At 41.5% G+C, this 22,314-nt stretch overlaps 1 protein-coding gene across 2 annotated transcripts in view; it reads right to left on the bottom strand.

The window, feature by feature from the left end:
* Positions 1–22,314, bottom strand: part of snx13 (sorting nexin 13) — a 163,300-nt gene that overhangs the window by 4,381 nt on the left and 136,605 nt on the right. For both annotated transcript variants that reach the window (XM_068003768.1, XM_068003774.1), the window contains exons 19-23: positions 4,125–4,232; positions 3,511–3,621; positions 974–1,135; positions 754–819; positions 34–179 (exon numbers count right to left, since the gene is read on the bottom strand). In XM_068003768.1, coding sequence (XP_067859869.1) covers positions 34–179; positions 754–819; positions 974–1,135; positions 3,511–3,621; positions 4,125–4,232 — 593 coding nt within the window. The remainder of the gene's footprint in view (positions 1–33; positions 180–753; positions 820–973; positions 1,136–3,510; positions 3,622–4,124; positions 4,233–22,314) is intronic.

Here is a 22,314-nt window from a genome sequence, read left to right as displayed (position 1 = left end):
TGTATTAATTTGGACAATTTAGTGTTAATAAACCTGTTCATTGTGTCTCCATAAGTAGCTCGGATAAGCTGCTGAAGCAAGTTTTTGATGTTCCTTCTTAACCAGTGATTTCTCTCCTTCAAGTCAAATACTTCATCCATGAGAAGCAGCATAACTCGGAGAGGAATATTGTCATCAACCTGTTTCAGAAAATAGTTAAATGCTAGAAAATGACTACAAAATCTCGATTAAGACATTAAAAAATAAATATAACTCAATCTCTACTGTAAGCCAAAGTGGAAATTTGATTGATCCTTAAAATTATGATGGACAATGGTTTCAAATTCTTAATACATGCATTTTTGTTAAAACAGGTTACTTCCTATGCTCTCAAAGTATTATTTCACTAATGGTCAACAATATTCTTCATAGGACACCACTGGTTGCAGCAATTCATTGGAAGAGAAGAGCAGTAACATAATTTAAATAATGAAAATAAAAGTATGGCCCTTATATTGTGGATTTAAAGCACTAATAATTTTATCAAGAATGCAAAGGACCTGAACGCAGTTGGCCATTCAGCACCAGAGCTACATTAACACAGCATTTCACAGCAGTATTTGAACATCTGTGGCCTTACAATAAACCAGAATAATTAATTTTTCAGAAAACAAAGCAAAGCCTTTGAAAATTAAAAGGCAATATCAAGTGTTAATGAAAATGCAGCATCTACTTATTTCTAACACTGTTAAACACAAACAAAAGGTAACATACATTATCATCCAGCTGGGCAGAAACACGAATATGTTCAATATCTTCTTCTGGCTTTAATGGAGGAACCTGCACCAAAATTTAGATAGGTAAGTTAATTTTATTTGCAATGCTAACATTAATTCCAGAAAAAATATTCAACATGTATGAAATTTAGAAAAAATGTTACATCTCTGAAATCTCAAAATTTGCCATCATCCTGCCTGGTTTGATGAAGGAATACCTTTAAAAATGTTTGCTTAATTTCATGTCCTAATTTATCAGACATTTTGCCCATATTGTCTGATACTTTCGTCATTCCTTCTGCCAGACTGTCTGGAATTGACTTCACAACATTTGATACATTTCTCATTGAGTTACGAAGGGGATTTACAAGCGTGTCCATCTGCAAAACACAAACAAGATGCAGAATAAGTATTAACTGAAAATAAGACATTAGCCATGACTCATTAAAAGAGTTTTCTGCAGATTGAATTGTACTTTTGGATGATAAGGAATGCATTTTTTATTCAGAAAATTTTAACATTCAACCAATCCCATTACCAAAGTAAATTATTCTGGCAAATCTCCCTATCATCAAGTTCGCTGAGCTTTTGTTTTCTTTTCAGTAAAGTTGGGATAAACACTCATTCGAAGTGTGATCTACCATTCTAGTGACATGATCAGGTCAAAGAACAACAATCTTTCCACTAACTGGTTGAAGCACAGAACACTGAAATCTGTTTTTCCAATTTTAAGTGGTAAAAATGGGCAATAAATTGGCAGATGGAGGGGAACATAGGTACATTTCTGAGCATAGACAAAACAGAGAATAACGAACGTAGGAATGGAGATAGAATACAAGCAATCTCTTGGACTGGTTTACTTTTAAAAAAAAAATGTAAGACGTATGTATTATTAGAGTTATTCGAGTCAATGAGCCCTCAGAACTTAGACTTTCCAGTGTTAGTCCTCAGACCCTATTTCTTTGCTGAAATTAAATTGAGATGGAAACCTGACTGTTCACTTCTGGGAGCTGATGGGATGAAGACCTTGCACCCCGACAAACAAAAGTAATTACCGAATGATTTAAAGTGGAATAAGTCAAAGCACAACACAGCCAACAGTTCAGCACTGTTGGGCAGTCTTGTTCAGGTGCTGTATGGGGAACAGAAGTGTCACACTGGTGAAGATAATTTGAGGTTGGTACCTGGCTGGGGTAGGGTCAAGAATTTCTCTGCAATGAAATTTCATAGCAGATATTAATTGTGGAGCATATAAGCAGTCAGTCAGTTATACTGCTCATTCCCCTGCTTATCATCTCCAACTGTGAAATGTTATCTGATTTAAGAGAACTGATGGAACATTATTAAAATGGAAGTACTGGTTAACTACTTGATTTTCAAACATTTAGAGATGCATTTAAGCGTTTCTGCTTCGCACTGACCCTAAACCTATGTAGTATGAGCCTGCAGTTAGGGCCCAACCTGTTTTTGGAGCTAAGTAGACTCCCTTCTCCTGAGAATCCCACTGCATTTAAGTGTCAGGTCAGGCCTCAACCCCATATTTAGCATCCATTTAAGTGATAACTAATGTCAATAACACTACAGTTGTAGCGTAAATGCACACTAAAACATTAAAAGTCCATTTCACATTGGCAGCATTTAACTGCCATGAGCGCAAATCTAAACAAATTTTGCTTCGGCAAAACCACCCTACCAAGGCATGCCAAACTACCAGTGCTACACCAGTATTATAGGTGCAGTACAAAGACACAGGCTTGATGCAATCCCGGCATTTACATCAGGAACATGCCTATTGGTACTTTCCAGTCCTTATCTTGACAGCGTTTGCAGGGTCAGTAGGAAAAGCACCTATTTTGCATGGGGTTGATGGGTATGGGTGCCACTGTGTGTGCACCTTTGATGCTGACCTGTTCCATGTAGTTGGAAAATTTGATGCCTACTTGTCTTTTGGGGAAGGGTGAGTGTTGCTCTGACCCACCCCTCCAGATCCCATGCAGTTTTCTATTGGCCCCATACAAGAGATGCCGATCTTGATTTAAAAAACATTCGGCTCTTCTTCCGGAATCCAAGCCACTTCCCTGCCCTGGATGCCATGGTGGGGCCCCACTAACGTTCAACTGGAGAATTGTATGCCTCATCTCACTCAGCATACCAGCCTTCAGTCCAACACCTGGTCCTGACTGTGCAAGGTGAATGGGGACTCCTGGCATGGGGAGTAACCACTCCTGGCTCTGCCTCTTGGCACATTTGCCTTGTAATGGGTGGATGGAGGTACTACCCTTGGAAGGGGTGGCTAAAAATTCTGGAAACCTGGTGCAGCTGGGACCCTGCCGTTTTCCAGTGGATTCCTATAGAGTCAAGGTGGGAGTCTGGCAAAACCCCCATGGATTTGAGACCATATTATTGAGACTTGAATGTTTCTCGACACTAAGGGGTAATTTTTCAAATCTGCACTTCTAGTGGTGAGCTTTGCTCACTGGGATCACCAATTGGAAATTTGGGCAGGCAAAACCTCCATTTGGTTGTAATGAAGACATGCATGAATTTTTTTTCTTTCAATTTATTTAAATTGTAGAAAAGTGATAAAATGCTTAACACGTTCATGCTATCTATACAAGTCAAATATTATAATCAAAATGTTAAAAGATCTGTAGAAATACAATAACCAGAATAGTGCCTCAAAACAAACTACAATGCAAATTAGAGCTTTTGATAAACAGCATTACATAATCTGACCAATAGATGGCAGACTTACCTTACGAGCAAAATCACCTTTTCCCTTGCTATAGGCTTTATTCTCCAGAAAGTCATTCACATAGGGAATCAATGCTGGACAAGCTTTTATCATTTCGGGATTGATCAACAACTAAATAAAAACAGAAAACAGCTTGATGAACTATATTTTAAATCATTTAATACCAGATTTATTTTGCATTACTGCTCCACAACAAACCAACTTTACCGATACTCGATCACTAAAAGTTATCTCCCGTTATTACCTTTTAAAAGTTAAAAATGAATGATGGGTATGGGATTAATGCAGACATCGGTGGACTATTTAGGTTAAGCATTCATGGTTGAATACTTCTCACTTTCAAAATTTATGTATGGTTAAGGACCTTTAGATTAGTTTACTTGTTTTAAACTTTTTGTTGGCGAGTTATTTTATTTATACTGAATCTTCTGTTTCTAATATCTGGAGATTTCTTTATTAGACATGAGTTGGAATTACCATTGATTGTCACATAATGTTGGCATGGATTCCAGTGGAGTATCCCAAATAATGTGATTACAAAATGCATCTAATCTAAAAGCAGCAGTCATGAATAATGATATTTTTGAATAGTAATTGCAAAAGTTGGAATTTACCTGCAAGTATGTATTAAGGTCTTTTTTCCTCTTTTCCAAGAAGTCTTTATCCATGTTATTAAATGTTTTTTTCCCAGGAAGTTTTAGCAAACTTGAAAGGTTTTCAAACTGAATAAAGGAAATACTGGATTTTACTTTTCGTATTATAATGGCACGGGTCAAAAGCAGTGGATTCTAAAACAGTTCTATACTTTCTGAACAATTAGACTGCTGTTAATGGTGTAACTGCCATATTTTCATATTTCACCCAGTGTAATAAATTATAAATATTCATGCAACTACATTTTGCATATTACATTAACTCTAAAAATGGACTCCACATGGTATATTCAAACCACAGCTGTTAAAATGGTACATTAATCCAGTTATTCTTGTTTCCAGGTGTTAAATTGTAAGAATGCAGGCAGATTAGTACAGGGCAGAGGGTACAAGCTTTTGTCAACTGCTCCTTTTCAGTGGCAGCTGTTCAGTTTTTAGTCCTGCCAAGTCTCATGCATTTCATGTGATACTTTAACATTTGCTCCATTTCCCAAGCATAATTTTCAGTTCTCATGCTTGGTGACCAAAGGTCTGAGTGAAAATTCTATAATTCCTTGGACCCAGGATTGGTCACATACAATATGCTCTTAAAAGGACTCCATGCATGTCATGCAGGTGCAGAATTTATGCACAAGTAATCATTGCAGAATGTTGCAAAGCCAGATTGGAGACATTGAGTGCTTTTGTTTTTTCTTGGGGAGGAGGATATTGAGGAGGAAAGAAAGAATGCAGTCCCTTCCAAATGAAAACTACATTTAAACAATGATCTTAGTTTGTCAGGAAATGCAAATACAACTGTGTTTGTATAAACTGGAGCTAGTTATCACTACTATATCTTTAAAATAGAAACTTTTTAAAAGTTTCTTTCAAAAAATTAAAGGAAACCTTTTCCTTTAAATAAAACCTGACACTGTTGTAACAACAACTATTTGAATAGTTACATTACACAGAATGCATCTGATACAAGGTGAGCATGTGTGCAGAATAATCAGCTACCAAGTTACTTGGTTGTGATTAGCTCATAAGCATGTAGTTAAAATTTTACATTTAACATGCAGATATTGCAGATCAACAAGCAAATAAATGAAAAAATGATATCCTTACCTTTTTCATTTAATTCCTTGTTGATCTGCAATACCTGCATGTTAAATGTGTATAATATATATACATACATATATACATACCTATAGTATACACACTCATCTGTTGAGTTGATTTTTGTCTGATTAAACTATGAGCAAAAAAATATATTTACTCAAATAGTTTAAATCAGAGAAAAATTAACTCAACAGGTATTCAGCACACCAAGGTCAGTGCCCCATCTAAGTTAAAATGCATGGTAAGTGCACTTTTGAGTTGTATTGCATATAGTACCTTAAAATCTTTAAATTTAATTGAAAACCTTTGCATGTCATTCAATATATTGGTCTCATTTACTGATCTTAATTATTCATTATAGCTGACAATTTTGGAGTGTTTCATGATCTATTAAACATGCAGCTGCTATTTCAGTGTCTGCATGAAACTAAATTACAGCCAACACCATCCAAGACCAAGTTTTTTTTTTATTCGTTCATGGGATGTGGGCGTCGCTGGCAAGGCCAGCATTTATTGCCTATCCCTAATTGCCCTCGAGAAGATGGTGGTGAGCCGCCTTCTTGAACCGCTGCAGTCCGTGTGGTGAAGGTTCTCCCACAGTGCTGTTAGGCAGGGAGTTCCAGGATTTTGACCCAGCGACGATGAAGGAACGGCGATATATTTCCAAGTCGGGATGGTGTGTGACTTGGAGGGAACGTGCAGGTGGTGTTGTTCCCATGTGCCTGCTGCCCTTGTTCTTCTAGGTGGTAGAGGTCGTGGGTTTGGGAGGTGCTGTTGAAGAAGCCTTGGCAAGTTGCTGCAGTGCATCTTGTGGATGGTTTACCCACACAATACTATTTTTTTTTTAAAAGTGAAATTCTCTGTTCTGTAATCTGCCGTATGAAAACTGATAAATTGCTGATAGAATATTTTAAAATAAAAAATGCTCGCATTCTAGTTATATTAATTCATCTCCCCTATCTTGATCAACGATAAGGGCCATCGTTATACCAGGAGTGAAAGATTTGGAGTCACCCTTCAACACAAATAATTGCTTTCCTCAAGTTAACTCTTATCCTTAATGTGCCTGATGCAGTTATTCTCACTCACATTCAGCCACATCATGCTAGGTCAATCCATTAATAGAAATATAAACTGCAAACAGAAAATGCTGGAAACAGAGTAGGTGAACCAGCATCTCTAAAAAGAGAAAAAGATACTGATGTTTTGATTGTGTACCCTCTTAGAATTGAAGAGTAAAAGATAAATGAGCATGTAAGTAAGGTTAGAAAAAACATGAGAAAATAGGGGAAGGGAAAGAGAATAGAGTTACATGTGCCAATTACAGACAGTGTTAATAGGTTGAATGAGCTATAAACTGTTTAATAGAAAAGTGTTACATGATATAAAAGATCAGTGCAGTGATGGAAAGACAAAAACAATAGAAAGTGAATACAGTTAAAAAGGCAAAAAGATATTCAAGAGGCCCACACAGAAAGGGGAGAGAATGGGGGAAAATGGTAGAAAGGGGAAAACCCTGTAAAGGCAGTAATCTGAAATAAAACAGAAAATGTTAAGATAGAATGAGCCTGATCTTCGATTTCGACCCAAAACAACTTGCATTTATATATTATCTTTAATGTAGTAAAACATCCCAAGGAGCTTCACAGGAGAGTAATCAGCCAAAGAAGGAGACATTAGGGCAAGTGACCAAAAGATTGGTCAAAGAGGTTGGTTTTAAGGAAGGTCTGAGGAGACAGGTGGAGAGGTTTAGGGAGAGAATTCCAGAGCTTAGGGCCTACACAGCTGAAAGCACGGCCAGCAATAGTGGTATGAAGGATGGGGGATGGATAAGAGGCCAGCGTTGGAGGAATACAGAATTCTCAGAAGATTGTAGGGCTAGAGGGAAAAGGTTATATAGAGATAGTGAGGGGCGAGACCATAGTGGGGTTTGAACACGAGGATATGATTTTTTTAAATGGAGGAATTCAGGGACCGGGAGCCAATGTAGATCAGCAAGCACAGGGTCATGGGTGAACGGGACTTGGCACGTGTCAGGATACGGGCAGCTGAGTTTTGGATGAGCTTAAGTTTAAGGAGGTTAGAAGAGGGGAGGCTGGCCAGGAGAGCATTGGAAGGTGTCTGGAGGTGACGAAAGCATGGATGAGGGTTTCAGCAGCAGATGGACTGAGGCAACAGCAGATGCGGGCGATATTATGGAGGTGGTAGTAGGCGGTCTTACTGCTGGAGAGGATATGGAGTCAGAGGTTCAACTCAGAGTGGGCGCAAAGTAAGTGAGCGGCCACGCCATTCATCCAAAGCCGGCATCGAGAACCACATTTGGGTTCAGGTCTCACTTAATTGCCACTATCTAGCTGCTGTTGTGAGAGGCTACTTTTTATGTACTTTTCTTAAGTACTGTATTTCTCTCCAGGTATCAATGAATTTGCCAATTACCCAACTGAGGAAGTTACTGGGACATGGCCCTTGCAACTCGTATGCACATTACATTGGTAGTCTTGCATGCATCAATTGACTACTGGCATATACACACTGCATAAATACCAAACTTTACACACCACATCAAAACTGTTTTCTCCTATCTAAAGGCAATATTTTACATCTACATGGGAAATAGAAGTCTTTTTTTAGGCTGTTTAACTCCAGTTTGCTTTTTTGGAGGCAGCAAGTTTAAAAAAATTAGTAATATTGCCTTCAATTGCAATGTAGTGTCGCACATCTTCAGTAACACAGCAGTACATATTCATTCACTCTTCCTTTCCTTTCCTTTCTTCCCTCCATTCCTAAAGGTATGCTTTGATCACATTAGCTTTTCTTTTCCAGCAACAAAATTTTTCTGGCTACTGATTTCCTGTCAGGCATTGCTTTGAAGTTTGTGAAGATCATAGCACTTTCTCCAAATCAGCATGGCATAACAGAGTATCCTCAAGAATGGCTTTGCTTTAGGACTGAAGAACGTGGGAAATTGTGGACAATGAGACCGTTCCAGATGACCACACCTGTAGAAAATATCTATGTCTTGAGTTACTCCGGCTTAGATTCATTGAGATGGACCACGAGATAAGAGATACTATGACATACAAAGGAGGGGGAGGAATATCAGGATAGTTTATTCCAGCACACAGTCACACCACATGGAGAGATATAGGTGCAGGATGAGGAGTGCGTAATTGACAGTCAGCAAGGTAGAGGGAGCCTAGTAGAGGCAGGAAAGGAGGAACCGCAGTTAATGGTTATGTTCAACAGGTATGATATACTGACTACCTGTGGGGATAAGGAGGAAGGCTGTGGGGAGGATGGCCAGAATGCTAACCAAGTCACTGTGGAGCAGAATCATAAGGGATTTCAATGACCCCCAAATAAACTGGCAAGGAGAGAGTGAAAGGGAAGAATGGGTTGGAGTTTTTAGTGTGCACAAGACTCCTTTCTGACCCAATATGGAAGAAGTCCAAAGTACTGCTAGACATAGCAATGGGAAATGAACCAGAGCAGATAAAAGTAGTAAGTGTGAGAGAGCATCTAGGCAGTAGTGATCACAATATAATAAGGTTTAAGATAATGATTGAGAGATATATCAATACTACAAAGACCAAAGTAACAGATTGGAAAAAAGCCAACTATGAAGAAATTAGGATGGAGCCACGGGAAGTAAACAGGAGAAAAATGTTGAGACACAAACCAGGTAGAACAACAATGGGCAACATTTAAAGGAGAAATTGACAGAGATCAGGAGAAATATATTCCACTAAAAAATAAGAACAAACCAGCTAAGAATGAGACATCTTGGATGAATAAAAAGATGAGGATAAAAGCGAATCTAAAGAAAAAGGCAAAGTACATGAACAATAAAGGAGAGAATGACAAAAGGGGATATGATGAGCTTAGGAAAGAAATTAAAAGACAATTAGGAAGGCAAAAAGAAAATATGAAATAAAAATGTCAAAGAACATATTTAAAAAAGTGAAGTACTCCATAAGTAACAAAATGAGAATTAAGATATGGATAAGGCCACTAAGGGATGATCAAAATAAACTCACAGAAGATGATACTTAAATGGCAGGGATACCGAATAGATACTTTACCTCAGTTTTCACTGAAAAGGCTAACAAAGAGGAAATTACAATAGCAGAAGAAGCCAAGAGGGATATTACAACACTTAAAGATAGAAAGAAAGGAGATACTAGACAAACTTGAGTACAAAGCCCCAGGTCAAGATGGATTGCACCCTCAGGTACTCAAAGAAATTAGGGTGGAGATAGCAGAGGCACTGGTGTCTATATATAAAATTTCAATCGAAAAAGGAATCGTGCTAGAAGACAGGCAGACAGCAAATCTAATTCCTATCTTCAAAAAGGGAGACAGAACTAAACAAAGGAACTATAGACCAGTTAGCTTAACATCAATGGTAAAAAAGATACTAGAATCTTTACTAAAAATGAGATAACAAAACATTTAGAGAAGGAGATTATAATAAAAAAGTAAACATGAATTTTGAAAAGGGTCATGTTTAATCAGTATTACTGAATTCTTTGAAGTAGTAAGAGAAAGGGTGGACAAGGGCAATGCAGTGGATGGGGTATACACAGACTTTCAGAAGGCCTTCAACAAAGCGCCACGTAAGAGACGCATGACAAAGTTCCAGGCACGTGGAGTCAGGTGCCAGGTTAGCAGAATGAATCATAGAAAATTTACTGCACAGAAGGAGGCCATTCGGCACATCCTGTCCGCACCGGCTGAGAAACGAGTCACCCAGCCTAATCCCACTTTCCCGCATTTGGCCTATAGCCCTGCAGCTCAAGGCTCTTCAGGTGCATATCCAGATTTTTTTTTAAAAATGAGTTGAGGGTTTCTGCCTCTACCACCCTCTCAGGCAGTGAGTTCCAGACCCCCAACACCCTCTGGGTGAAAACATTTTTCCTCATTTCCACTCTAATCCTTCTACCAATCACTTTAAATGTATGCCCCCTGGTCATTGTCCCTTCTACTATGGGAAATAGGTCCTTCCTATCCACTCTATCTAGGCCCCTCATAATTTTGTACACCTCAATCAAATCACCCCTCAGCCTCCTCTGTTCCAAGGAAAACAACTCTAGCCTATCCAATCTGTCACCATAGCTAAAATTCTCCATTCCTGGTAACATCCTCGTAAATCTCCTCTGCACCCTCTCTAATGCAATTACATCCTTCCTGTAATGTGGTGACCAGGACTGTGCGCAGTACTCAAGCTGTGGCCTAACTAATGTTTTATACAGTTCCAGCATAACATCCCTGCTTTTATATTCTATGCCTTGGCTAATAAAGGAAAGCATTCCATATGACTTCTTAACCACCTTATCTACCTGTCCTGCTACCTTCAGGGATCTGTGGACATGCACTCCAAGGTCCCTCACTTCCTCTCCATCTCTCAGTATCCTCCCATTTATTGTGTATTCCCTTGCCTTGTTTGGTCTCCCCAAATGCATCACCTCACATTTCTCTGGATTGAATTCCATTTGCCACTTTTCTGCCCATCTGACCAGTCCATTGATATCTTGCTGCAGTCTACAGCTTTCCTCCTCACTATCAACCACAAGGCCTATCTTTGTGTCATCTGCAAATTTCTTAATCATGCCCCCTACGTTTAAGTCCAAATCGTTAATGTATACCACAAAAAGCAAAGGACCTAGTACCGAGCCCTGCGGCACCCCACTGGAAACAGCCTTCCAGTCGCAAAAACACCCGTCAACCATTACCCTCTGCTTCCTGCCACTGAGCCAATTTTGGAACCAATTTGCCGCATTCCCTTGGATCCCATGGGGCTTTACTTTTTTGATCAATCTGCCATGTGGGACCTTGTCAAAAGCCTTGCTAAAATCCATGTAGACCACATCAATTGTGCTACCCTTATCGATCCTCCTTGTCACCTCCTCGAAAAATTCAATCAAGTTAGTCAGACACGACCTCCCCTTAACAAATCCGTCCTGACTGTCCCTTGATTAGTCAGATTGAGAGATGACTACAAAACAGAAAACAGAGGGTAGAAGATAAGGGAAGTTTCTCAGATTGGCAGAAAGTGGGAAGTGGTATCCAGTAGGGATCCGTGCTGGGACCATTGTTGCTAAGCATATACATAAATTATTTGGACTCTGGAATTGGATGTATGGTGTCAAAATTTGCAGATGATACTAAATTGGGGGTATAGCTAATAATGTGGAAGATTGCGCCAAAATACAATAAGACATAAACAGGTTTGCAGATAAATGGCAAACAAATTTCAATATAGGTAAGTGTGAGGTGGTTCATTTTGGTAGGAGGAATAAGACGGCCACTTGTTCCTTGCAAGGAAACTAAATGGGATAGAGGCGCAGAGAGATCTTAGAAAACAGATACATAAATTGCTAAAAGTAGCAACACAAGTTGCTAAGGCCATAAAGATTGCAAAGTACAGGGGTCATTTCTTAAGGAATAGAATCCAAAAGCAGGGAGGTAATGTTAATTTATCTAGTGCCTTGGTTAGGCCACACTTGGTGTACTGTGTGCAATTCTGATCTCCATACTACAGAAAGGACATTAAAGCACAGGAGAAAGTGCAGAAAAGATTTACAAGGATGTTACCGCCCAGCGGGAAACTGATGGGATCAGATCAGCTGCCAGTTTTACACTCTGCCCAATTTTATTTTCCAGTGAAATCAATGGAAAGTCAAAATCGGGCGGGGTGCGAAACGGGCAGCCAATCCAATTCCATTAGTTTCCTGCCAGGCGGGTTAGGTTAAAATGATCCCGAAGGAATCACAGAGCAGGAAAGACAGAGCAGTTTTGAGGCCCTTTTCTCTCGGAAAGAGAAAACTAATAGGAGACCTGACAGAGATCTTTAAAATTATGAAGAGGCTCAATAAGGTAGATGTGGAGGAACTGTTTCCACTTGCTCGATCAGATGAAGCTTGCCGGTTGAGGTCACCAATTTGAGTTGGGTGCGATGCCGGCAGCAGTCCTTAGATAGGGTCTTTGGTGGGGGGGCGGGAAAAAAAAGAGATGGAGGGGTGTATGAGGGGTAAATGCGAGCCAGCAACCACTGGTTAGGCTGCCATAGACCCAGAAAAACTGAGTGGAGCATGGTCAGTTTTTGCCCAATTTGGCATCTGGGTCCTGAAACAAGCTTTAGAATAATCAAGGGGTGCAACGCTTGTTTTAGGCAGACGCCAACGTCTCTGGAAGTTGCTATTTGGCAATTTAGCAGCCGGCGCACTTTCAGGGTGATCGGGCAGGGGATGCCACAGCCCAAATTTAGTTCCCCTCACCTTGATTTTGCGCCCAGAAATTGAGCGCGAGGCATGCCAATTTCTACCCCAATAGCTCTAAAAGCAAAGTCACTAGAAAAGATAAGGTCCTTAACGGCTGTGATCATTACTTCAAACTTCTGTATTATAAAAAGGAGTACAAAAAACACATCACATGTACACAGCAGAGTTAAAAGACAGCGACAAAAATCTAGCTTGTTTTGGAGTCGGAAACGGTTCTCATCTTGTTGGCTGACCCAACATTTTCACTTAGAAGTAACTTAGTAGGAACCATGGAGCTAGATTTTCTGACCAGTGAGAGTGAGTGGTTTAAAAAAAATCAAGCCCTTTATAAACATTAATAACTGAACTGGGATTGCCAACCAGAACACGAATGTTAACTGATTATTTATGTGCTAAACTATCAATGTGTACATCAATCAAACCAGTTGCAACCCACATTAACTTCTGAAGTATGGACACTGGCTGATACTCTTCTGACAAACGCACTATTCTGACAAGCAAACACAGAACTGTTAAGATCAACTTTAAACTCCTTGAAATTTTCGGTAGGAAGGTGAAAGTTGTGACTAAGTAACCAGAGAAGCTCTCTAACTAGAACAGAAAGAGCTCTACAATACATCAAAAAGAAATATTAGGTTCAACGTTGAACTGAGTAAAAGCGGATTAAAATTTGAACTTATTTCAGGATAAACCATTACAGCAAAATCTACCAAAAAGCTTCTTGATGTAATACACCTCGATGCAAAAAGAGCCACTGCTGTAGATAGGACAAAAATAAAGACTATAGAGCAGGGTAAGCAAATGGTGCAAAAACAGGAGGACATGGGGCTCGATATTAGCACCTGTTATTGGGTGCGTTCCTGGCAGGGGGGGGGCTCCGAAAATCGGGGAATCCCGTGGCGGGTCGGGAGCCCGGCTCCAACCCGCCCACTTCCGGGTTCCCCACAGACGCGTTTAGATGCGCGCGCAGCCCCCGCATGTGGGGCTCCCGCAGGCAATTAAAGCCGGCGGGGTGCCACTTAACAGTATTTATTCTGGTATTTCAGGTCGTTAACAGACCTGGTTAAGGAGATATTTCAGGAGGGGTGGGATTTTACAAACAACTGGGACTGTTTCCCATACTGGGGGAAACACTCCCAGTTGAAATGGACGTGTTGCAGCTATCAGCTTGTGGCAGCTGCAAAGGTCCATTTGACAAGGGGGGGGGGAACAAAAGAGAGACCCTCACTTATTGCAGAAGGCCACTCTGTCACTTTAGACAAAGTGTGGCCGCCACCACCCTCCTCCTAACAATCAAATTCACCAACTTGCAGACTTACCCCAGGGTCCAGACACATGTACCTACCTTGCGGACCCCCTCAGATGTACATCTGCCAGATGGGGGCCGCCGTAGCTGCAGTCATGACCTCCTCGGAGGACGAACAGCATCACCAGCCTTGCCGGCCACGCCGTCCACCTCTGACACGTGGAGCTCCACAACACAGTGCTGTGACACATCCACCTGCACAGCAGGAGGGAGGGCAAAGGCAGAGAGAGATGCGTCGCAGAGGGCACTACCCTCGCCACAGGGTCCACAGACCGAGGCTCAGCTTCCTGGACCTCTCTGAGGAGCAGTGCACACGGAGTCTCAGTCACTCGACATGTAGTCGTGGACATCTGCAGCCTCCTTCATGCCGAGCTGCTCCCGGCTGGCCCGAGCACCATCTTCTTACCTGTCGCTGTCAAAGTCACCACTGCCCTCAACAACCTCTCCTTCGCATCCTTCCAGGGTGCCACCGGGGACATCGCCGACGTCTCTCAGTCGTCTGCACAAAAGAGCCCTGCAAATACACCTACACCCACTCTGCAGTGACACAGTGGGTGGCATCAGGTGTGGGTCTTCATTGTGATCCTCAGGAAAGGGCATTATTGCACAAACCAGACAAGATTCGCAAAGACGTGGCAGTAGTGGTGCCAATATAATATGTGATGTGAGTTCGTCAGAAATTAAATATAAGTAAAAACCATGACAAACCCTCAAACACCCTTGTGCATCCCCTTCATGCTCACAACACGTTTGCCTTACGCTGCCTACTGCACATATGTGATGCATGCCCTGTGGCTGCAGCACAGGTAGTGGCAGGTTGAGTGAGGTTGACCGTGAAAGAGATGCATGAGAGGGTGAGTATGAGATAGAGCCATGAGATTGTATGAGGATTGGGTTGAGCGGTAGTGGTGGGATGAGTACTGGCGAGGTGAGTAAGGGCAGGTAAGATGAGGATGAGGTTTGAGTGGGTGTGAGGGGTGATGTGACAGAGTAGTGTTGGCAGTGCAGAAGGAGGTGTGAGGTGGGGGCGGTGATGTGGCAGACAGCATGTAGGGGAATGAGTAAGTGTACTCACTTTGGCTGACCTACATAGGGCATTGCAGCACCTCCTGCACTGTATGCAGGTGCGCGATATGTTGGTGGTGCAGGTGACCTCCTCTGCCACCTTGAGCCAGGCCTTCTTGGTGGCAGAGGCAGGCCGCTTCCTCCTGCCCGCCCGGGGGCGGGGGAAGAAGATCTCTGTCCTCCCCCCTCCTCCTCACCCCATCCAATGATACCTGGAGTGAGGCATCATTAAACCTGGGAGCAGCCTTCCCCCTGGGTTGCTCCATGCTGTAATTTTTCCTATTTCTTGCAGCAGTCAGTCAGTGGAGGACTGCCCCTCTAAATAGAGCTCCTCCAGCGGACAGACCTTACTGCGCATGCGCAGTCCGCCCGACACACAGCTCAGCAGCGGGGAACTCGGAACAACAGGCAAGTGGATCCAACTAGCCTGCGATCGTGCGCGGGGCAGACTGATTTCACCGGGCGCGTTACCCACGCGCCCAATCGACCCCCTGCCACCCACCTAATATCGAGCCCATGGTGTTTACACATGGCTAATGCTGCATGAAACACGCTGTATATGGAAGTTACTGGATGATTTCAGCACCCAGGGAAAATACATTTGTAATTAATGTCTCTAGTTCATTACATAGGAAGTGGAGTGGTTTCTGGAACATATTTTGCAAGAGGTGGTCACTCCATAGACAGAGATAGAGCACAAGAATAGGAAAAAGGTCCAGCCAAAGTGCTAAGATGTAGGAAAGAAGTGCAGGGGTCCCCTGAGGACATTGCTTTAGGAAATAAGTTTTTAAAAACTAAATGTTTGTTCCAAGGATGATGATAGCCACAAACTGCACCATGGAACTGTGGAAAACAGGGTTCCTTCAGAGGGGAGAATTAAGCACAGCAATACGTGGGAGTGGGAGATTCAATAGTCAGAGGAGTAAACATTTGCTTCTGTAACTAGAAACGTGAGTTCCGAATGGTGTATTGGCTTCCAGCAGCAAGGGTAACCTAAGTGAAAGTAGAATTTCTTGGAGAAGAGGGTAGGGATAAAATCAGTTGGATGACATGGAAACAGGGTGGGCATCTTGAAGGGAAAGTAAGCACAATGTGTACAGGTAATCAGGATGGAGAAAGGATAAAATAAGTTTAATTGGATACGGTAGTTTTTTAAAAAAAATTAAAGACAATAAAAAATAAAATTGTCAAATCGAAACTGAAGTACTTACATATGTATTAACAGTATAAAAAACAAAATTGGGGAACTGGAAACACTGATTAAAATAGAAAACCATGACATAATAGTGGTGACCATGATAATGACCGAAGCGCGGCTGCAGCAGGCCAGGTTTGGCATTTAAATATTCTGAGTTTAAAAGTTTGCTGGAAAGATAGGGGAGGAAGTAGTCCAGAGTCTATAGACTGCCAAAGAGTGGAAAGAAAATTAAATATGAAATTTGTACAAAGGCATGTATTAACAATAAGTGATGACTATAATTTTTAATTATCCCAAAATAGATGGGTATAGGTAAAATGTTTGTGGTAAGGGGATGAATTTTTTTTTTTGCAATGTGTTTAGGACTTTCTCAGTCAATATGTTGCTGCTCCAACAAGGAAGTAAGCACTACTTTATCTGGTTCTGAATAATGAAGCAGAGCAAGTAAGCAATAAGGGTAAGGGAACATTTGGTCTACAATATAAATTAAGTTCTTTGTAAGAACAGAAAAGGAATTTAAAAATCCAAGGCCGATACTTGACTGGGGGGGAAAAAAGTTATTGCAACATACAAAGAGACCGTGGCCAGATGAAACAAGAAAAAATTGACAAATAGAATTATGGATCAGCAATGGGAAATATTAAAGAAAGAGTTGAAAAGGATGCAAATCAAGTATATTCCAAGAAGAAAAAAAAGAGCATCAAAGGCCAGGGTTCCAAGGATGAACAGAGAGATGGGATCAAATTTGAAACTTAAAACATTGAGAGCATCAGGGCAGATAATAAAAATGTAAATAATATAAATATGACAAACAAGTTTAGGAAAGCTGCAAAAAGAGAGATTAGAAAGGTTAAGAGGGAGTCTGAAAGAAAATCAGCAAATAAGAGAGCAATAAAATGGCTTTTCGCAGGCATATTAGCACTGAGGATAGACAAGGTAGCTAAGAGGTTACACAATATTTATGGATGACAAAGGCCAGTCAGCCCATCTTAGCTCATCCACACAAAAGTCCCTTACTGCACCATCCAATTGTTGCTTAAATGATACCAGGGTTTTCACCTCTACGACTTGATCCAGATGTCCATTGATCATTCTTTTTTTAATAAGCATCTCATATGAGTTCTAAGTTTGCCTTTTACTGGTTTGAACCTCTGTACTCTTGTCCTACTTTCACAATTTAGTTTGAAGTAATTTTCCAGATTTAACTTTTTTTTTACACTGTCTATCCTTTTTACCTCATTAAGGTCTACTTCAAATACCTCCATTGCTCCTGTATTTTCTAACTCAGACCTCTAATACTAGGGATCAATCTCATTACTGTTCTTTGCACTACCTTCAGCAGGTTAGTGTCTCCCCTGTGTCTCAAAAAGCATTTCATAAAGTACCACATAGACTTAGAACAAAAGTAAGGGCACTTGGAATGAGGAATAGAATTGGTTGGGACATTAGATTAAAAGATATGACGGTAGAGGGCAGGATTGGGTACTAAATATTCCTGGATACAAAGGTGTTCAAGAAAGATAGAGAAGGAAAAAAGAGGGCGGAGGGTGGCAGTATTGATTAAGGAGAATATTGCAGTGCTGGAGAGAGGATGTCCTGGAAGGGTCAAGGGCAGAATCTATTTGGTTAGAGTGAAGAAACAATAGAGACGTCATTGCACTACTGGGTGTATTCTTTAGGCCACCAACTAGTGGGAAGAATAGAGAGGAGCAAATTTGCAGAGAAATTACAAAGAGGTGCAAGAGCTATAGAGTGGTGATAATGGGGGACTTCAACTATCCTAATATAGACTGGAATAGTAATAATGTAAAGGGCAAAGAGGGGGAGGAATATCTGAAGTGTGTTCAGGAGAACTTTCTTGATTAGTTTGTTTCCGACCCAATGAGGAAGGAGGCATTGCTTGATCTGGTACTGGGGAATGAGGTGGGCCAAGTGGAGCAAGTGTCAGTGGGGGAAGTATTTAGGGAACAGTGATCATAGTATCATATGATTCAGATTAGCAATGCAAAAGGACAGGAAGCAATCTAGAATAAAAATACTTAATTGGAGGAGGGCCAATTTCAGTGGGTTGGATCTGGCCCCGGGTAAATTGGAATCAGAGATTAGCAGGGAAAACCGTAATCGAACAATGGGTGGCCTTTAAAGAGGAGGTGGTTCGGGTACAGTCTAGGTACATTCCCACGAGGGGGAAAGATAGGGCAACCAAAGCTCCCTGGTTGATGAAAGAGTTAGAGTGTAAGATGAAGCAGAAAAAGGGGGCATACAACAGAGGTCAGGTTGATAATACAAGTAAGAACCAAGCTGAATGTAGAAAATATGTAGGAGAAGTGAAAAAGGAAATAAGAGGGGCAAAGTATAGTGAATATAGAAATAGGAGGGTAGAGCAGATGAATGCATGGCTGGAGAGATGGTGCAGGAGGGAGGACTTTAGATTCCTGGGGCATTGGGACCAGTTGTGGAGAAGGTGGGACCTGTTCAGGCCAGACAGGTTGCACCTCAATGGAGCTAGGACCAATGTCCTTGCAGGGAGGTTTGCTGTGGGGGGGGGTTTAAACTAATTTGGCAGGGGAGTGGGCACCAGGATGTAGCATTAGAAAGGAGAAACAAGGGGCACAAAGGAGCGGGAGAGAAAGATAGCAATAGTGCAAGTAATAGTACAGTATTAGGTGGGATCAGACTAAGAGACAGTACAAGAAAGTCTAAGACTGGTTTGCAGTGTATGTACGTAAACACACGAAGCGTGGTAAACAAGGTGCAGGCGCAAATAGCCACATGGGAATACAATGTTGTGGCAATGACTGAGATCTGGCTCAAAAAGGATAGGATTGGGTACTAAATATTCCTGGATACAAGGTGTTCAGGAAAGATGGAGGGGTGGGGGGAAGGCGGCGGTGGCAGTATTGATTAAGGAGAACATTGCAGTACCGGAGAGAGTGGGTGTCCTGGAGGGGTCAAGGACAGAATCTATTTGTTTAGAGTTAAGAAACAATAGAGGTGCCATTACACTATTGGGTGTATTCTATAGGCCACCAACTAGTGGGAAGGATATAGAGGAGCAAATTTGCAGGGAAATTACAGAGGGGTGCAAAAGCTATAGAGTAGTGATAACTGGGGACTTCAACTTCCTAATATAGACTGGGATAGTAATAAAACAAGGGGCAAAGAGGGGGAAGAATTTTTGTATGTGTTCAGGATAACTTTCTTGAGCAGTACGTTTCTGGCCCAGTGAGGAAGGAGGCATTACTGGACTTGGTTCTAGGGAACGAGGCAGGCCAAGTGTCAGTGGGGGAGCAGCGATCATGGTATCAACGTTTAGAATAGCTATGGAAAAGGACACGGACCACTCTAAAGTAAAAATACTCAATTGGAGGAGGGCCAATTTCAGTGGGATGAGAACAGATCTGGCCCAGGTAAATTGGAATCAAAGATTGTCAGGCAAAACTGTAATGAACAGTGGGTGGCCATTAAGGAGAAGATGGTTCAGGTACAGTCTAGGCTCAGTCCCACGAGGCAGAAAGGTAGGGCAACTAAAGTCAGAGCTCCCTGGATGACAAAAGAGATAGTGAGTAAGATGAAATGGAAAAAAGGGGCATATGACAGATTTCAGGTTGATAACACAAGTGAGAACCAAGCAGAATATAGAAAGTTCAGAGGGGAAGTGAAAAAGGAAATAAGAGGGGCAAAGAGAGAGTATGAGAATAGTCTGGCAACCAACATAAAAGCGTATCCAAAAATCTTCTACAGGCATGTAAACAGTAAACGGGTATCAAAGAGGAGGGGTGGGGCCAATTAGGAACCATAAAGGAGATCTATGCATGGAGGCAGAAGGGGTGGCCGAGGTACTAAATGAATACTTTGCATTTGTCCTTACCAAGGAAGAAGATGGTGCCAGAGTCTCAGAAAAGGAAGATATAGTTGAGATACTGGATGGGCTAAAAATTGATGAAGAAGAGGTACTTGAAAGGCTAGCTGTACTTAAAGTAGATAAGTCACCTGGTCCGGATGGGATGCATCCTAGGTTGCTGAGGGAAGTAAGGGTGGAAATTGCGGAGGTACTGGCCATAATCTTCCAAACATCTGTAGATACGGGGGTGGTGCCAGAGGACTGGAGAATTGTAAAGGTTACACCCTTGTTCAAAAAAGGGTGTAAGGATAAACCCAGCAACTATAGGCCAGTCAGTTTAACCTCAGTGGTGGGGCAACAGATAGAAACAATAATCCGGGACAGAATTAACAGTAATTTGGACGAGTGTGGATTGATTAGGGAAAGCCAGCACAAATTTGTTAAAGGCAAATCGTATTTAACTAACCTGATGAGTTTTTTGATGAGGTAACAGGGCAGATGAGGGCAATGTGATGTGGTACATATGGGCTTTCAAAAGGCGTTTGATAAAGTGCCGCATAATAGGCTTGTCATCAAGATTGCAGCCCATGGAATAAAGGGGGCAGTAGCAATATGGATACAGAATTCGCTAAGTGGCAAGAGTAGTGGTGAATGGTTGTTTTTCGGACGGGGGGGTGGGGGGTGTACAGTGGCGTTCCCCAGGGGTCGGTGCTGGGACCACTGCTTTTCTTGATATATGTTAATGATTTGGACTTGGGTGTACAGGGCACAATTTCAAAATTTGCAGATGACACAAAACTTGGAAGGGTAGTGAACGTTGAGGAGGATAGTGATAGACTTCAAGAGGATATAGATAGGCTGGTGGAATGGGCGGACATGCGGCAAATTAAATTTAACGCAGAAAAATGCGAAGTGATACATTTCGGTAGGAAGAACGAGGAGAAGCAATATAAACTAGAGGGCACAATTCTAAAGGGGGTACATGAACAGAGACACCTGGGGTATATGTACACAAATCGTTGAAGGTGGCAGGGCAGGTTGAGAAAATGGTTAAAAAAGCATACAGGATCCTTAGGCTTTATAAACATAGTTCAAAAATGGAGTTCAAAAGGGAGGAAGTTATGTTGAACCTTTATAAACACTGGTTCGGCCACAACTGGAGTAGTGTGTCCAATTCTGGGCGCTGCACTTTCAGGCCTTCACGTACTTCCTAGAGAGAGGGTGCAGGAAAGATTCACAAGAATGGTTCCAGGGATGAGGGACATCAGTTATGTGGATAGACTGGAGAAGCTGAGGTTGTTCTTTTCAGAGCAGAGAAGGTTAAGAGGAGATTTGAAAGAAGTGTTCAAAATCATGACGGATTTAGATAAAGTAAATAAAGAGAAACTGTTCCCCTTGGCGGAAGGGTCAAGAACCAGAGGACACAGATTTAAGGTGATTGGCAAAAGAACCAAAGGCAACATGAGGAAAAACTTTTCCGCAGCAAGTAGTTAGGAGCTGGAATGCGCTGTCTGAAAGGGTGGTGGAAGCAGATACTTGAAGGGAAAAAATTTGCAGGACTACGGGGAAAAAGCATGGGGATGGGACTAACAGGATTACTCTTACAAAAGCAGGCACAGGCTCGATGGGCTGAATGGTTACAGCACAGAAGGAGGCCATTCTATGGTTGGAACACAGAAAGCAAAGTTTGGCGGGGCAGGGGGGAGAAATAAATGGAAGTTACTAGTCCAAGAAAGTTATTTTTCAGAGATCTGTGTTGGGCCATCTTTATTCATAGATTTAGAGAACATTACAGCACAGAAATAGTTCTTTTGGTCATTAGGTATATTTACTATATAAATAAATTTATCTAGATTTAGAAAGTGAGGGAACAATATCAATATTTGCTTTTCACACCAAATTGTGGGAGGGGTAAAGCAAATTGAAATGAGGATTGTGCAAAAAAATGCAGGAGGATATAGGTAGACCAGCAGGATAAGCAGATAGGTGGCAGATGCAGTTTAATGTACAAAAACTGGACTGAATACATTTTGAAAGACTTGGATGTTGACTTTAAATGATTAAATTTTAAATGGGGTAAAGGAACCTTGCTGTTCAGATACATAAATGATTGATGGCGGCAACACAAGTAAATAAGGTCATAAAAAGAATGCTTGCTTTTGGATCCAGAGGCATAGATTGCAAAAATAAGACAATAATGATGAATTTGCACAAAACCTTATATAGGCAACAGTTGGAGTATTGTGTGAATTTTCAGCCCATTATAGGAAGGATATAAAAGTAGTGGGAAAAGCACAGCATAGGTTGAAGAGGATGTTACCAAAGATAAGTTGCAACATGACTCAAATGGTTAAAACACA

Source organism: Heptranchias perlo, chromosome 2 (genome assembly GCF_035084215.1).
Source record: "Heptranchias perlo isolate sHepPer1 chromosome 2, sHepPer1.hap1, whole genome shotgun sequence".
Classification (NCBI taxonomy): Eukaryota; Metazoa; Chordata; class Chondrichthyes; order Hexanchiformes; family Hexanchidae; genus Heptranchias; species Heptranchias perlo.
Note: the sequence above shows the minus strand (reverse complement) of the source record. Positions and strands in the feature narration are given on the sequence as shown.